This window comes from Triturus cristatus, chromosome 5_2, assembly GCF_964204655.1.
Source record: "Triturus cristatus chromosome 5_2, aTriCri1.1, whole genome shotgun sequence".
NCBI lineage: Eukaryota > Metazoa > Chordata > Amphibia > Caudata > Salamandridae > Triturus > Triturus cristatus.
In genome coordinates this window covers 415,796,509-415,815,124 of record NC_140588.1, presented here as the reverse complement: position 1 = coordinate 415,815,124, position 18,616 = coordinate 415,796,509, and the positions used below count along the sequence as shown (strand labels likewise).

General features: G+C 46.3%; 1 protein-coding gene across 1 annotated transcript in view; it reads right to left on the bottom strand.

Annotated features, from left to right (window-relative positions):
• Positions 1–5,994: 5,994 nt before the first annotated feature.
• The window catches only part of RAB31 (RAB31, member RAS oncogene family), a 293,231-nt gene continuing 280,609 nt past the window's right edge, over positions 5,995–18,616 (bottom strand). The window contains exons 6-7 of the mRNA XM_085607336.1: positions 11,325–11,434; positions 5,995–6,638 (exon numbers count right to left, since the gene is read on the bottom strand). Of these exons, the coding sequence (XP_085463462.1) occupies positions 6,541–6,638; positions 11,325–11,434 (208 nt within the window). The 3' untranslated portion in view covers positions 5,995–6,540. The remainder of the gene's footprint in view (positions 6,639–11,324; positions 11,435–18,616) is intronic.

The following is an 18,616-nucleotide window of genomic DNA, read 5'->3' as shown; positions in this document are numbered from 1 at the left end:
TTAGGGTTACATCAAACATGAACATTTTGTAAAAGTTTACCAGACAACAGTTTTATAAATCGCATAATACATGAGTGGCAATTACAAAGAAACTAGAGTGTGGGACCAGCCCAGTCAAAGCTCTGAAAAATAATAATTGTATTCAAATACAAATGTTTGTTTCATCTAGTTAAATAATTCAAGCTAAATGGTAAAATACATCAACTGTAGATTAAAAGGTATGAATATAGGCATTGTGTTTATCATACAAAATAGTTCTCACTGAACCAGTCTACACATAGGGTCAATAGGAAAGTATATTGTCCTGGAATATAATTATGGAATGGCTTTCCTTCTTGTTGGCTTTTATAAAACATTCTCACTATATAGAAAGAAAGAAAAATCCAGTTTACTGTGACATCATTGAACAAACTGTGCCATTCTGAATAGGAATGTGAATGGTTTCCGACAATTTTACATGTGCAGCAAATTAGCATTCAGCCTTAAAGATATGTCAGTTTGTCTTTAAAGTGGTGAGCGCAGAGTAGATATCATGACTTACGTTAATGATTGCTTTACCGTGTTCTGGTTATAACAAAGAAGGTAAACACTAAAGAATTATCCTAAAATACATATTAATGCAACTAGAGTCAGTCGGAGGGATGTGTGGAAGTCTATAGTTCAGTCCTAATAATGTGCTGGTGCTTGGACAAGTGTTGAGTAACATGAGTGATATCACATTTGGCTATTTTTCCATGCATCCCATTGCATTAGTTTGCTTGCCCTTTTTAGGGGCCCATGGCCTTGCCTACCTTTGCCTGTTTGTTCTATAAGCACTCCAATTGAGGTCCTTGTTTTTTAGGTCTCGCCTGACCCAGCGCATGCGCTGGTCTGGCGAGACTTATTGAGAGGTCTCCAAAAAGTGCTACCAGGCCAGCCTAGAGCTACAGTGCATGTGCGCGGGTGCGCGCGCCGTGCTTGACCCCGATTACTTTCGCTTTTGCGGCCACACGGCCGCTTTGATGTTTGATCGCGATCACTTTCACTTTCGCGGCTTGGCATAGCCAATAGGTCTCGCTCTTGGGACCTTATAAGTATTTAGTTATGCAACTGTTGCATGGCTAAACACTTATAAGGCCCCAAAGGCGAGACCTATTGGCTATGCCAATGCTTGTCATCCTTGGCAGTAGACAGAGGGTGTACCTCAACTTCTGTCTCAGATGTCCTACTGAACACAAGCAAGCAGATTTGCTTTATACCCTCCTATTGTGTTCAGCATTGGCCCTATCCTTTCCCTAAAACACCAGGATGGAAGTGTGATACCGGCCGACAGCAGCAGAAAGGTACATCTGCCACTGGCAGTGGCACTGCCCATTAAAACGGGTATTATTGAGGCAGAGCCATATTGTTTCAAGGGGGTGGGTGGCATTTATGTAATTTTCTTTTGTGTAATTATTCAAAATCCCACAACAATAGATAACATTATGCAAAATACAAAAGTGGCATTTAGCGCTATATTTATTGCAAAATGCCTCCCCACGTCCATTTGGGAGGTGAGGACGTATTTCACGGTAAAAGAAATTGTGTAAAAAGCACAAACGTCGCCAATAACCCCTTCTCACATTCAGGTCATTTAACATTATTCCTGTGCTCCTGCGTAGCATAATGGCGTAATTGTGTGGATTTTGTACAACAAGTATAATATGAAATATGGGAAAATAAGTGTGATCACGCCAATGTAATAGAAGTTTTTGCCAGCTGTAGTTCTTACACCTTCTCTACCAGTATGGGTAATTTCATGGTGGTAGGCCGATGGCCCTCCGTGCATGTTTGATTAGGGTTAGGATTCACCCGTAGCCACAGGCAGGCGTGGAGTCGACTGCTGGAGGAATAGCAGTGCCTCTCTGCATAGCAGTTTGACTTTAGTTGTACTCACAGCCACTGCCAAACCACAAACCAGCAAAGGCTGAGCTGGTTCTGCTCAATACAGGAACATCAGACGGTGCTGCTGCTGTTGTGTCTCATGGAGTCTCTAGGAGGTATGTGGGCTGAGTGGGCCTGCTGATCCTTCTGCAAGCAAAAGGAGGTCCATTCTTTAACCCATAGTTAATGCAATGTAAATATAATTAATACTGAGTGTGGAAGTACTCGGTCTCTGAGACCGATCAAGCAGTTTGCTGCTAATGTCCTCTGCACAAAATAAACAATTGTGTGGTTTAAGCTCTTCGAGTCTAATTCTGGCTGCAGATTCTCAATGGTACTGCATTTGTTTAAGCATTGTTATTTTACATGAATCCATCTAAAGAAGTACACAGATGTCATGTTTATAGGAAATGTGGAACCATGGTTTACACTGGACCAAAGCAGATCGTGAGAATTTGACAAAACTTAAATTTAAATTAGTACCAAACCACTGGCACTTTCCTCAGATACACCGATTAGTAAGATTTTTTTTTAAAGTAATAACACTTATAAGATCAACATTAGATGATATGGACTAAGCTGCAAGGAAAAAATTGTTATCTAGGTAGCTAAATTCTAAGTCTTTGCTGGAAATATCCCAGTATCTTTTACTTGCCTCTGATCACTCCTACAGGGAGCTTAAGATGTGGCTGGCCCTTCCTGTTGTGGACAAACAAACTAAATGAGGCAGGCTAAGCAAGAAGGACAAAGCCTGTAACTAAGAGATTATCTCCTTCTGACCATGTACAGTCCCTTGGTCTCAGACTCCTACAGCTGCGTAAATTTCTCATACAACCTCTATTTCATTCCATCTTAATTAGAACTGTAAAAGCAGAAATTAGTATTATGTTCCTTTTATATACTCATCTAGCAGCTTTTTCAGTAGCTCAGAGTCTCCTTAATGATAATCATGAAGAACAATTAATTTTATTGATTTAAAGTTTTTTTCAGTTACTAGACGCGTTGCTTCATAATGCAGATTTTATACTTCTATGTACCTGCTGTTTATAAGGACTGTTAAAGTCTAATAAATATAATACAGTATTACCCTGGTCATTGTTTTATATCGTCTGTGGCAGACTTTCAGTGAGTCGAAAGTCCACCAACCGGGCATTTTTGCACTTGAATACTTTCCAAAGAAGATTGTGCGCAAGTGACTTTCTTATCAGGAAACAAATATCTATCTAATCTCAAAAGTAGAGTTTCTGAGCTAATTATAGAAACCATTTTCTTCAACCGATTGTGATATCAAACTGGTCTGACAAACTCTTCTGCTGAAGTGAGTCTTTTTTCTTTGCATTAAAACATTTATTTTGAATGCATAGGATGCTACTGTCACTAGCACCTTGGGTTATCTGTCTGCTCATGCATTGTCATGCATGCTGACCTAGCACATGTCAGATCACTGAATATTTTTGGCTAGCATAATTATATATACTTGGTGGTAAGTAAGGCTGTACTTGGTGCAAACATCTTTTACCACCGTATTATTTTCGGTGGTGCACTGGCACTATGTGACATAAAATATTTACATTTCTGTTGTGTTTTTCATTGTGGTTGTGATGAGTTAGTTAGTTGCGTTATTATCTTTTTGTACTGCATTATTGCATTTTGTTGTCTCGTACTGTGGTTTTGTGTTTACAGTTTTGTTGTGCGAGGCTCTTTATGCTTCAGTTGTAGCGGTATGTTGCTTTGTGTTATGTTATTGTGTTAGGTTCTGTTGTGTACTGCAGGGATGTCAATAAATCCTGCAACATCTCCACTCAAAAGCAGCCCATTCCTTTATGTCTCTTGTGACAAAAAAAACACTTACTGGTGTAAAGGTAGTATAATACCACTGCCCCCACTCTTCAATTAAGACACTAGTCAACCCAAAGCAGCAGGAAAACCCTGTTTTAAGTAACACTTACAGTTCTAACCTTATGCAACTTGACCCTTGAAGTTACCGCACTGCCAGCAGAGCTCCACTAGATTCTTATAAATGTAAACATTAAGATCCCTTTCTATATGTTCAGTAGTGAAACATGTTGAAGAAAGGAAGCTGGGGTAGTCCTCGATGAAGCTGACCAATCCTTCCCTGAAATAATTGGCAGAGTTCCATAAAAACCACTGAATGGTTCTGTAAAATGGCCATAATTTTTCAGTTTTGTGGATAGTCGGAAATCCAGATTTAAAAGCAATATGTTCTGGGAACTGGTACCATTTACTTGTATTGTTAGATAAACAAATCTGAAATAATAATAACATATTCTACTTTCCTGCAGATGGTCCATAGTAGGCCTCTAACTCTGCATTATACTGAAGAGGCTGAATTGCATGGAGAGAGAAATCCAATTACCCAACATTAAAATTAGAAAAGGAAAAATAAGACTGAATTGCTCTATATAACAAAAAGGCGAGGAAATATGTCTTGCATGTACGATTTTTTTGTAAGACGACTTATAACCATCATGCATCTGCTTGAAAACTACAAGCGATATCTGTCAAACTTGGCCATGAAGCTAAACAGAAATATTGTTCCAGTCCAGCAGTATAAGTGATATGTCACCATCCTGCAATGGACTTTCGTTCTCATTGTACTCGTAGAGGTTGTTGGTTTATTAGTTTAACCATTTACTTCAGTGAAAAACTGTTCATTGCATTTATATAGCGCTTTTTAACACTGATGAGGCTTCGAAGCGCACTGGGGACTAGCAGCATGCTACACCACATGGGAGTACCTACTTGGAAAAGTGTTGAATTGCAGTGGCTCTATGTGTGAAATGTTTTGGTGTCATGCATGATTGACCAGAGATATGTCGCCGGACGTTTTCCGTTTTAGGAAACTGTATCTAATTTAACGATGAAAGGCTATCTGAGTACCCTCACAAAATGGAAAGAAAATATGTGGGTGTCCATTTTCCATCTGTGAAAACAGGTGCCTAACAGGGCTGGCCTGGGTTGGCAAACCAGCCCTGGCAATTAGGTCTGACCGGCCCAAGGGAGGGGGGCAGGGTGGTGCTGGCGGGAACACTGCTGCTGCGTTCACTTTTGTTACAAGGGGCCGATTTTGCAGCACTGCTGCAAAACCGGCCCCCAGTAACAGAACCGGCCCCCTCTGGTTCAAAACTGGCCCCCACCCTTCCGGCCCCCTGGGGAAACGCCTGGTGACCGCTAGGGCCAGTCTGGCCCTTGTACCTAATGGTCATTGGATCCATAGACTGCCAATTCAACTTTCCTCTAGATGTCATCAAAAGGCTGCCATGTTGTTTAACCCTCTTACCACGTGCAAGAACAAATACAGCCTGGGCCCAGTCCAATCTCATTGAGCCATGGATTGAATCTTAGAGGCATATTTACAACGAAGTGGGGGAGCGCGGCGTTAGCCTCCTTGGCTTAACGCCGTGCTCCGCCACTTCAGAAATGCAGGGCTGCCCCATATATACAACAATATGGTGCCGCCCTGCATTTACCTCTGCTCTGGCACTAAATTTAGCAGCCTAGCGCCAACACAGGTACCCTTGCACCATACTGCAAGCGTGTCTGCATTGAGGGGAAGATTGTTCATGTGCAGGAAGGTCTCCCTTGCTGTTTCTATGTGTGCTGCACAACGCAGCACAAATGGAAATAGTAAAAACGAGGAGAAATAAAGCATTTCCCCTGTTATGGGGGAAACTTCAAAATCAATGCGTGTTGAGGCGAAATGCCCACCGCAACACCCATTGCCCTCCCCTTTCCCACTAAGTACAACGTGAAAGGGCACCTTACTTACAAGGCAGTGTTAAGCCAAGTTCAGTGGCTAAACTCTGCCTTGTAAATAAGGCGAAGCCTCTATCGTCACTAATGTGATCTTGTGGTGGCGATAGGGGCTTGTAAATATGCCCCTCAGTATCTGTTTTACTGTAAAGGGGAGTTCACCAGACTATCATATCAGCCAGATGCAGACGGACTGTCTAAATACACCTGATAATCACATTCAGCCCCAACTGGCTGTCACTTTTATGGGGCAATGTTCAACTTATTGTAGTTATGTGTAGAATAATTCTTTAATGTCTTGATATTCCTTTTCTTTATCACTTTCGATTAACCAGTCAAGAGCCTGTCAAGCCGGTTACTCTTCAGGTTGGCAGGAGTGCAATCACACCCTATAGGAAAGAGTCACGGCTATCCCTTCATTCCAGTGGTGGCTCGCATAGGGCGTGCTGCACGGTGAGTCAGGGCAGGGGCAGGCCGGGGAGGGCAGTAAACTCGGACATACGACGCAACAGAGGATAGTAATGATTACATTCATCCGTTCCGTCGTATGTCTGAGTTTACTACCCCCCCACCCTGCCCCTCCCCTGACTCACCCCACCCCCCCGCAGCACGCCCTATGCGAGCCGCCACTGCTTCATTCCCATTGGACTGCAAACATCACCTGGATTTCAAATTTCAATTCAATAGCGACAGTTTCTTTCACAATGCGAATATACTAGATTTTTTTTCAGTTTTGTAAATACGATTATTTAAAAATTTCTTTGCAAAAATGTTTCCATGAAGTAAGCGTGCACTCGTCAGAATCCCAATATTAACAGTGACAAGTCGGTTCCTCTTCAAGTACACCTAGAAGAACATGAGGTATCAACAGCACTGGCGGTTCATCGGTGAAGCCTGCTTCCCGAGTTTAACTGCGCCATTATTGCCATTCTCATGAGGCTCCAACGGTGGAATCCGCCGACCTGAAAGATATACGCATAAGATTTATTTTATTTAACATTATGCATCAGAACGTAATGTTTAATATGAGAGTTTCTACTCATGAACATTTACATGTAAAGAAGTTTACAAATGAAGAACCCAGTTACTAGTGTGAAAGTAATGGAACAGTGGTAAGTGTAAATCAAGGAATAATACCAATACCACATTAAATATGGCATGAAGTCTAAAAAATGTTAAATGGACCGTGTGAAAATTATTTGTGAAATCTCAACTTAATGTACACGATCTTGTGTTAGTCTCCCAACTCCTTACGGTGTCTTAAATTTACAAAGAAATGATGCAAAGCCGCATTGACCAGAAGAGGGTAGAGGTAGATATCTACTAAGAAGTGTCGCTATTCTGCTCCATCCCTACATTGGCAGACTTTGAGCTGCCGCACACCAACACAGACATCCTTGCGGAACAGTGCAAGGATGTCTGCATTCTGGTAAGCATAGTTTATGTGCCGGAAGGGGTGCATTTCTGTTCACAATCTATGCTTTAAGGTGATTTCCCACTTTGTTTGTGTGCTGTAGAATGCTGCACACATGCAAATGTAAATAAAACGAGTAGAAATCAATATAAAACAATTTCTCCTTGCTACGCCTGCTTCAGGGAGATACAGGAATTTGGCACAAATGCCTGTCAACAATTGTTTATAAAAAGGGATTTGTGTTAAAACCCATGGGTGGTTACATAGGAACACCTATTCACCACCCGCGGAACTCCCCCTTGATCAAAAGTAAAGCAGCTATGCATTAATTTTGGTTACAACCAATCGATTTGCGTTGGATTGTAAATACCAACACAACACTTTGCGTCAGGTTTGTGTTAAAAAAGTAACACAGACCCAATGCAAAGTCTTCTTAAATCTGGGCCGTGATGTACTGAACTCCATTGTTTCTAGCAAGATTTGCACTATATAAATACTAATACATGGATAAACATACATGATAATGGAGAGACTCTCCAAACATATACAGATGAAGAGAAGGAGCCAGAGAAGGTTAAAGCAAGTCTTGGAAAGAAGGGTTACCTGAGACAGACCAGGGAAGGACTACTCTTGTACCAATTTTGAGGATGTTGGAAAGGATCAATGATTGGATGGTGGTGACATTATTAATAACAGAAATTTATATATTCTTGTATGTTCTCCTTTTTCCAACTGCATTTTGAAACTTTCCCGTGAAATGTTGTGCAAGAAAGCGCACGTGTAACAGATGGTGAATATCACATCCATTTATGTTTTCTGTATGCTTGCAAATGTTGAAAAAGTAAGAAAACAATAATTAAACATTACAAGCTAATAATTCTAGAAATGAGAAGCTCTCAATTTAGGAAGCAGTGCTTTGTGTGATTTCCCAATATGTTGATACTCATGAAGCAGAAGCTGAATGGAGGAGACAGCTATGTTTTCCTTGCTACTTGGACAGGCAGATGGTGTGGTATATGTGTGTGTGTGTGTGTGTGTGTGTGAGAGAGAGAGAGAGAACGAGAGAATGATTATGCATGAAGGAGACCATCTGCCAAAGTCACCTGACTCCTGGCCTCTGGGGCTGCCCATTAATTTGGTGTCCCCCGCTCATATCTGGCATGATGAGGTCTACCGCTTGCGTAATGCACGCCCTTCTGTGTACTGGAAAGCTGATGTTCACCAGTGTCATAATAATGAAATTGATAAAATGGTGCTCATCCAAATTAGAGTTTTGTGGTCATCTTTGGTTTTATAGAGACTATCCCTGCCTCCAAAACATCCTGATGCCTCTGGCAAAATAGTGGTGATTCGTGACATGCTTTTTAAGTCCCTGATATAATGGTGACCGTGGAATAATGGCAGTGGGTCTTGATATATTGCAGTAAGGGTATTCTTGATATACTGTGACATTCTTGGCATGATGGAGCCCATCTCTGGCACAATAAAATAAAGCCACTCGAGTGACAAATACGCATTGAGAGAACATGCTTAACAATTATGACAGACATGCTTAGATTCCCTTAAAAAACAGAATGGAAGCAGACAGAAAATAAAATATATCTTCTGGAGAGGAGGTCTGCCTTGCAGTTCATTGGCAGTGGGGTAACCTTTGAACCCTCTACGGCCCAGACTTACTAAGGCTTTCTACGGAAAGCAACACAAAGTGGCACATGGTATTTGCTATTCAGTGCAAAAGGTCGTTATGCTGGAAAATTGCCCTTTTCGCAGCATAAAACCTCTTTGTGCAGCTTTGCTCAAGAGACAGTAATGGAGTATCAGTGTAAACAGCAACAGGTTTTGACACAAAGTCCGATCTACTAAGATAGCCACACCAGGTCAAAGGTTCACAGTCAATCTGCACTAGAGTAACATCTCAGAGTTGAACTTTTTTATTGGTCAGCTATAAGGCACAATACAATTACAAATTGAGGGCCTGATTTAGAGATTATAAGATAAAGTAGTGTCCATCAGGATAGAGGAGGACATTACCTCCGCCATCTTAAGAGGACCTCACCCACCAGGATTAGAGATGTCCCCCGGACCTGCGGTTATCTCAAGATATTGAAAGGTACCACCATCATGGCGGTTCCTTTCAGTTTACTAAAACGTTGGTGCACCGCCGCCATCAGTTTTGATTGGCTGCACACCAATCATTTGCCTTTTTTTTGTTTTCCAAAGTATAAAAAGAAAACTAATGATCTCCACAGCCTGGGAGTCTTCTCCCAGAGTGTGGGGGATGATTATTGTTTTCTTCCTGTCTCTCACCAGCAGATTTTACCTGATGGTGACGGGTAGGAAAGAAACGGCATTGCTTCTTCCATGGGCGGATGTGTTATTTCCTTCGACAGGAGACCCTCTACTATGTCAGGCCATTGGAGAAAGTATTCCTTCAAATGAGTCAATGGGGCTCCATCAACAGAATACGTCTGCCTGTCTAAATTAGGTAGACAGACTGAGGAGTTTGCCTCTTGTTTGCAACGGAGTACTCTGCTCCCAAACTCTATATCAGGAACTAGCTCTTAAATGGCACACTCCTAAAGTAACAGTCCATCTAAAATAGCATGAATGGCAGAGGATAAGAAAAAGGGAAGATTGCACCAGCGTGCTAAAAATTAAAAACTTGACAAATCTGTAATAGTTTACAAGAACGTGCCTTAATCCTTCCCCAACAATCATAAGGCTGACTTCCCTCTGACTGGTACCTTTGACATATTGCTAATCTCCCCACCAGGGTCCAAAACCACCATTTAATGTTACACTTGACATGGATTTAGACGTTCTTTCAACATTTCCTTTTCTGAAGTTCCCTACTGTCCCTCAATAGCTTTATTAAAGTTTGAACCTTGCTCAGAGACTTCTATGTGAAAGCCTCTACTTTAAGAATTTCCACCAGTGTCAATAACTGTCAGTCCTTCATACTTGCATCTACACTTCTGTTTAACATCTGTGTATATATCTCTTCACTTATGACACTTTGGGCAACTACTGTATGCACAGTGTCAGTATAAGGTGGAGAATCTTCACTTTCTGACCTTTGTCCTCTGCTTTAGGTTCCCTTGCACTCTGCTCATCTACGTAGCGGTGTGGTCCATGTCACTCCAGCCGTATTTGCTGAAAGTTTTTCAAGCTTCATAGTCAGGATGCAAGGTATACCATAGTGGCCTCTCTGTTCCTTACTGAGAGTTGGTTCACCCAGGTTTGGTGCAATGCTAGTCATTGCACTCTCGCTTCTCAAGAATGGACTCTTCTACCGGTGTGTATCTATATTCTCTATGCTGGGATTGAACCCTTCATCAGTCAGCTTGGAGATTTGCTTTCTCTAATGAGGGCCTTATTCACAAAGGTAAACTTACACTTTTGGTGTAAGTTTACTCTTTTTTTGCTGTTCACGAACTACGAGTATAGTTTAATGTGGAATATCTTCATGACTACAGAGACAGTCCTATCTTTTTATGTGCACTATTCTCCACATGTGCTACACGTAAAATTACACGCGTAGTTTGTGAATAGGAAAAAAATAGTAAACTTACATCAAAAGAGTACGTTTACCCTTGTGAATATGGCCCAGTGTGTTTGGTGAAGCCATGAAAACTATGGGAAGCCCTAGCCACATCAGTCTTTGTGGGACCTGCACAGGTTAAACTGAAGTGAAAGAGGTAAATGTAGTCAGCACCTCAATCTTTTTATACCCTCTCATTAAGAGCAGCTCCACAATAGTTTTTGTGTTACAACTTCTCATTAAATATAAGGTCGACAATCGGTCTTGCACCTTAAATGACAGGTGGGTTGAGCACAACATGGATTGTTTCAGAATGGTCAGTCCCAATAAAATGTCAATTGCCACTATATACCCATGGCCCATGCTGAGTTGATCATGAACAAACTCTTTGGAGCTGCTGGGAAGACTTACATTTTTTCCATGAATTTCTAAACTTGCTGATTGCAGCCTGTAAGAACAGATCCCATGTTGACGTAATGCAAAATGAGACAGCATTCTGGTACAAATTGTATCATCGCTCATGACTGTCCCCAAGCAGGCATTGAGGTTTAATGACTAAATTCATATTGATAAATAGTATAGTATTAGGCATGATGGTAGGTAATAACTATCATACAATATACACATGTGTAATACATTCAAAATACAGCAGATTACACTAATGAAGAGGTAAGAAGTAGATAATCCACTCACTGATTCCTTGAAAAAGTTCCTCGATGTTAGTGGCATTCTTAGCACTTGTTTCCACAACGATTGCGCTTATAGATTCTGCGTATTCTCTGGCATCCTTCATTGTCACCTCCCTGAAAAGGTGAAAAAACACAAAATATAATGGATCGATAAATTGCAACATTTTCTAGAATCATTATTGTTCTGATTTAGAGGCTGACGCAGGCTTGGACAAACTTTTAAAAGTTGTAATTTTCCAAAAACAAACTTCCAAAACTAGAGATTGTATTGGGAAAAGTTAAAACTAATGGCCCCAACTCTTCGGGATAGGACTCCCCTGGTTTTGGAGTCATTTTTTTTATTTACTGTCCTTTTCTGGCAGTGATGGACACTAAACAAAAAAGCCATCTAACCACCCACTCTAAATAGGGTGAACGGTTTGTAGGGTTACCTCTGATGGCCCATATTCCCTCGGGCTGACGGAGGAAGGTTCACACAGACAGAGTACATTTTAAACCTGATGGTTGCCCATGTACAAAATTCATTTTAGAAATCGGAAAAATGTTACTGGCTCCTAAATGGGACTGCAACTGGATACAAATTCAGTATTTGGAAAGGGCATGTTTTGGGTATGCCTTCCAAACACCAAATTGGTAGCTGACAGATCAATGGTTTGTGACCGACACCCAAGTTGAAGTGGTAACTTATTCACACAGAAAAGATGGAGTCACCTTTGCACCCCTTCCTCTTTAAGATTTTGGGTACAACTCTCAAGAGAATCAAGAAGTGGTCCAGAACACCATTGCAGACTCTCACTTAAACTGTTACAAAGAGAAAACGTTTCTCTTTTTTAAAAGCAGCTCCTTTTATTTAAAGGAAATTTGTCACCTTTAAAATAAATTGGAGTGAGTCGCAATTTGCAGCCTACATAATGAATATTACTTAAATAGATTCGACCTTGACACACTTTGATTTGGAATTTTGTGAACTGACCTATTAGTACGAATGTTGGTTCACAAAATTAGATACTGGTCACAAAATAACTGGTTGCAAACTTGCAACCATTTTTTACTACCAGTATTCTCGGACATCTGGCCGTGTGTTCCTGCAGGGTGGGGTTACAATACTTTAATGATTGAATTCACACCCTAACAGTAACAAGCAAGCTGTGGAGGCTGAAAAAGAAAGATAATTCTTCCCCCTTTGTTTGCTGTTTTCCAAATATGCTAAATGATATTGCAATTAAGTGTTGTCAATACAATTCAATGTAAATAGAGTACCATAGAATAAAACGGATGAGGCAATAAATAGTATTGTTGTTTCAATTGGTCAACTGTTGACAAAATGATGCTTACTTATTGCAACACTGAATTAGAAGATGCACTACCTGAAACAAGTGGTAATGCCCTTACACATAAGAAAACATTTATGGCACAATTTAGAGTTTGGCAGACAAATATTCGGAACGTCAATGGGGAGTGCCTTTGCTCCAAGTGTGGTCGGTATATATGTATTTGATTTTGAGAAAAGACACATCCTGAATACTCATAATCCCTATAAAGAAAGGATAAAGGTCTGGAAACGTTACATTGATGATATTCTGATCGTTTGGGAAGGACAGGATCAGTCATTACACCGGTTCTTGGAATGGATTAATGAACGTAATGCAAATTTGAACCTCAAACACACAATGGATGCCAGAACAATCACCTTTCTGGATGTTACGATATTTGCTGAAAATGGCGAATTACAAACAAAAATTTACCACAAACCTACAGATAAGGGCACTTTACTAAACAGTTTTCACCCCTGGGCCTCAAGGGAGAATCTACTGTTTGGCCAATGTTTTATGGCTCAGGAGGAACTGCAGCATAAAAGAAGACTAGCATGTCCAAGCAAAAGCCATTACAAAAAAATAAAAGGGCCAAGGCTATCCAGAGACGATCATTAAGTCTACCCGGAAACGTGCACTCTACCAAAACAGAGTCGCCCTATTGAAAGAATCCACTAGGAAGGATACTACTGTGCCATTAACATGTGTCACAACTTACATTACTATATCGAACCAAGTGACTAAAATAACAAAATAAACATTGGCACGTATTACAAACAAACAAGCTTAACTGGGAGAAACCTCTGTTTTTCTTTAAAAGAGCAAGCAGGGGGCGTGGCCAAGATGGCGAGGTGAGCGGACGTCTCCTCGACCGGCTCCCGCTCCTCTGAGCCCCCGGACCTAGCTCTGGCGCAGATTCTCCCCCCAGCTCTGCGGGAGAAGTAGCAGCGAGGCCGGCGGAGCACTACCGGAGGCGACTTGGTAGCCCGGAGCACTCAAAACGCGCTGACGGCGCCCTCCGGACCAACGGGCAGGACACACCGGGAGGAGGCGGAGCGTCCGGCCGGACTACGTGAGGGCGGGCCCGGACGCGTGAATACGTGAGTGCCCGGGCCCGGCGAGGCGTCCTTCTGTGTGGTGGGGGCGAGGTCCGGCGCTCGTAAGCACAGGACGGCGGGGGGCTGAGCGGAGTGACCGCGACACGGGTGGAAAGCAGGGGAGCGGCTCGGCCCTGGAGCGCCTGCACCATCCCTGAGACCGGCCACGAGGGCCTACTGCACGTGGGGCCCGGACTAGGGCGCGGGGCCCCTGGACCGCTGCGGAATCTTGGAGTGAGAGAGGGATCTCCGGACCGGCTGAGCGGATCGGCACCGGCGAGTTGCAACACCAGGGGGAAGCCCAATTGCGACAGCGGCGGCCGGAGAAGGGCCGCGCCCCAGAACACCAGGAGGGGCAAGTGCTACGGCGGACCGCCGTGCGCCCGACGGCGCTGGGATCACGAGGTGAGCCGGACGGTGGATTTTCAGATGCGGTGCTGGGCAGTTCGGCCCCCTCTCTTGGGGCCCGACAGAGAGCTGGAGCAGGGCCGGCGGAGGGTGGACGGTGCAGGGCACACAGCCCCGGCCACGGTTGGGCGTGGCTGAGCGCAGGCTGGAGAAGTAGACGCCTGACTGACGCTGGTCGACATCTGGTGCCCCGCTCATAGCGCCCCGGTGGCTGGAGGGCCTGGCTTACGAAGGAGAGGGCTACGAGGCAGTGAGAGGCACGGCCCAGTGAGGGGAACGCGGAGGTGCGGGGTCTTGGTGCCGACCCCAGCAGAGGACCGGCGGCACGGCGGCCGCAGGTTGCGTCCCCGCCCCGCGAGCATGGCGGGCAGCAGAGGAGGAAGGAAAGGCACTCTCCCCGAACTACTGGGTCGACACCCGCAAAGAACGGAGAGGGGGCAGCAGTCGCCCCATGCCTCCGGCGGTGCTCTGGAACCCGACGACAGGGAGGCCCCGGTCACCAGGTCCTTTATGGAGTCCCTCTTTGGCTCTCTGAGGGAGGACTTCCAAGCCCTGAAGAAAGAAGTGGCCAGTGAAGTGCGGGAGATCCGCCGAGACGTAGATGGCCTGGGCGAACGAGTAGCCACAGTGGAAGATGCAGGGCAAAGGAGAGACGAGGAGTTAGAGCAGCTACAACAGGAGGTGTTGCGCCTCAGGGACCAACAGATTGACCTCCAAGCACATGCCGAGGACCTAGAAAACAGGTCTCGGCGGAATAACATACGGGTTCGTGGTGTACCGTCGGCGGAGGAGGGATCGGACGTAGCAGGCTACCTGAGAGATCTGTTCCGAGAGGTGTTGGGGGAGCCAGAGGAATTCTCCATTCGAATAGACAGGGCGCATAGAGTGGGGGCGCAACGGAGGGCATCGATGCCGCCCCCAGACATTCTGGCTTACCTCCCGGACTACCCACTCAAAAAACGTATCATGACAGAAGCAAGGAAGCGGCAACCCTTGACCTTTCGGGGGCATCCAGTGACGCTATATCAGGATTTGTCAGCTATCACGCTCCAGAAACGGAAAGCATTTAAAATAGCCACAGACTTCCTGAGAGACCGGGGAACACCCTATGCATGGGGCCATCCCTTTAGACTTATCTTCCGCTGGAATGGAACCTTGCACCAACTACGCTCCCTGCAGGAAACGTGCGGGGTCCTGGGCATCACAGCAGTGGAGAGCGACTCGGCTTCGCAGCGCCGGGGGCGCCCCGGAGGGAACTGATGGCAGCGCGTGGCCGGGCGGCGCTCCGGGGATCGACCGGCGCGGCCGGACTCGCCCACCATCAGGGCTAGCATGGCTGATGCAGTAATGGAGGTGGCTGAGAACACGGGCCCCAGCGACAGTGCGCTGACGGCGTAGGAACACTCCGGGGGGAGAACACTACAGCTTTCTTTAAATCGCAGGTTTGGGGGCGGGGGGGGAGGGGGCGGGCAGGGGGAGAATGGAGGCTGAACGTCCAGTGGAGGGATTTACCAAAGACTTGTTTCCTAGGGAACCGGGATTGGACAATGAGGACTCAGGTGTGGGAGTGGGGGAGAGATGTGCAGGAGGGGGGGGGTCTCGGGGATGGGGGCTCGTAGCCACGAGGTAAACTGGGAGGGGGAGGGAGTTTCTGTTGAAGTGGGGAAGGGAACGGGAGGGAGGGAGATCTTGCAGGGCAGGGAACAGGAGGCAGGGGGTTCAGGGAGGGGGGAGGGGCAATGTCCAGTGCGGGACCGGCATTATGGTTTAGACTACGACTCCACTGATATGGTATATGGGTCCTCGAAGGGTCAGCGCGAGCACCACTATCTTTTCACATGACACCCACAACCCTTAAAATAGTCACGCTTAATGTGCGGGGCCTTAACAATCCGACTAAAAGGCGTGCGGTACTGTCCCTGTTAGAAAACACTCAGGCGGATATTTGTCTGCTCCAAGAAACACACCTTCTACCTCGAGACTGCGCCAGGCTGCGCTCTCCCTCATTCCCCACACAGTTCTTTTCCTCCTGTACCACCAAAACAGCAGGGGTGGCGATCCTGGTGGCTCGGCGCTTTCGGGGAGAGGTTCTTCACAAACAAGCAGAGCAGAAAGGCAGACTCCTGGTCTATAGATTCAGGGTGGCGGGTCTCGCCTTCACGATAGGGTCGGTATACAGTCCGAACGAGAGGCAAGAACGCTTTCTTAGCTCGGCGCTGGGGGAGGTAGCAGCAACCCAGGACAGGCACCTCATCTTAGGAGGAGACTTCAATTTAGTATTTGACTCGACACTTGACCGATCCGCCCAACGTTCACCGCAGGCGGGGGAGTTCTCGGCGGGGTGCAAGGCTCAGCTGGCGGACATGGACCTGCTCGACCTTTGGCGTTGCCTGCACCCTGGGGAAAGGGACTATTCCTATTACTCACACGCACATAAAATGTATGCACGGCTAGACCACTTTCTGGTCACCGGGCCTGTCCGCGCCCTCGCCGCAGCAGCAGACATAGGAGTCATCTCCATGTCGGACCACGCTCCAGTGACGGCTACTTTTTCATTACCGCCGGTCTCCCGTGCCCCGCGGGTGTGGCGTCTCCGGGACTCCTTACTGCACAGAACGGAAGTCATCAAACAGGTGACGGCTAAGATTCAGGAATTCCAATCCCATAACGAGAACCCGGCGACCTCCAGGGCTACCCAGTGGGCAGCTCTGAAGGCGGTGCTCCGAGGGGAATTCATCGCGCTCTCAGCGGCGGATAACGCTCAACGACGGTGTAAAAGGGAGGAGCTCACACAGAGGGTCCGGGAACTGGAGCACATACACCGCCGGACGGGGGGCCCCCGGATTTGGCGGCAACTCCAGGGAGCCAGAAAGACCCTGGTGTCTTTAGATATGGATCGCGCAGAATATGCGGCGCTCCGGCTCAGGCACGCCTATTATACAGGGGGGGACAAGTGCAGCCGATTGTTGGCAAGCAGGCTCCGAGTAGCGAGACAGAAACACCTGGTGCAGACGATCACGGACTCCACGGGGGCAGCGGTTACGGAGGACGCCCTTATTGCAGACCGCTTCCGCAAGTACTATGCTGACCTGTACGCTGGGGAACCCCCAGATGCACTAGCGATGCAAAGGTACCTAGACTCGGTCTCTCTGCCATCATTGACACCCCTCCAGGCAGAGGGTCTGGACAGGGAGATACGGGTAGAGGAGGTTATCTCGGCCATTGCCAATCTTAAACAGGGTAAATCCCCGGAACCGGATGGCTACGCCTCCCTCTTCTATAAAACGTTCTGCGCAATACTCGCGCCGATACTCACGCGCCTTTTTAATACGTTTGCGGAGCAGGGGGCCATACCGCCGGAGCTGCTGCAGGCGTCCCTGACGGTCATCCCTAAACCGGGGAAGGACAGATCGCAATGCGGCTCCTACAGGCCGATATCTCTCTTGAATGTCGACCTCAAACTCTACACGGGGATCCTAGCAGCTCGCTTGGCTCCCCTCTTACCGGGACTTATAGACCCAGATCAGGCGGGCTTCGTGCCGGGACGACAAACGGTGGATAACACCAAGAGGATTACACACATCATTGAGAAGGCGTCAAGGATCCGGGGGGAGAGAATGTTGATGGCAGTGGACGCCGAAAAAGCGTTCGACCGCGTGCACTGGCCATACCTGGAGCGGGTGCTGGAAGAGGTGGGGATAGGGGACAAATTTCGCACCAGGATTTTCAATTGCTACAGAGCCCCTCCCGCGGTGGTGAGGGTAAATGGATGCAGCTCCGGGAGTTTTGCTATTGAAAGGGGTACGAGGCAGGGGTGCCCGCTGTCACCTTTACTTTTCGCCTTATACATGGAACCTTTCGCACAGCGCATTAGGAACAATACGGCGGTGACGGGAGTGAAAATGGGCGGGTTTTACCATGCAGTTAGCTTATATACGGATGATGTGATCTTCTCCTTGGAAGATCCTCTTACAGCCCTGCCGGCTTGTATTGAGGAATTGACCGCTTTTGCGACGGTGGCGGGATTTAAGATGAATGTGGGGAAGTCCGTGGCCTTGGATCTCTCCCTAGCGCCGGAGACCAGAACCCTCCTGCAGAGGCAAGTCCCGATAGTGTGGTCAAGGGACCTGGTGCCCTACCTAGGGATCCAACTGGCTCCCACCCTGCCCGCAATGACGGCAGCTAATTACACTGCGTTGGGACGGAAGATACGGGAGGAAATGACCAGATGGGACCGCACTACTCTCTCGCTGTTGGGCAGGGTGGCGGCCGTTAAAATGACCATTCTGCCTCAGGTGCTCTATCTGTTTCGGGCGCTTCCGCTGCAGCCCCCGGCCGGGTGGCTTCGGCGGATGCAGTCCGACCTGGGGCGTTTTATTTGGCAAGGTAAGAAACCCAGAATGAGGAGGGCACTCTCACTGCTGGCGCCGGAGGCCTCGGCATTTCTGATCTCCGCAAGTATTTCCAAGCGGCACAGT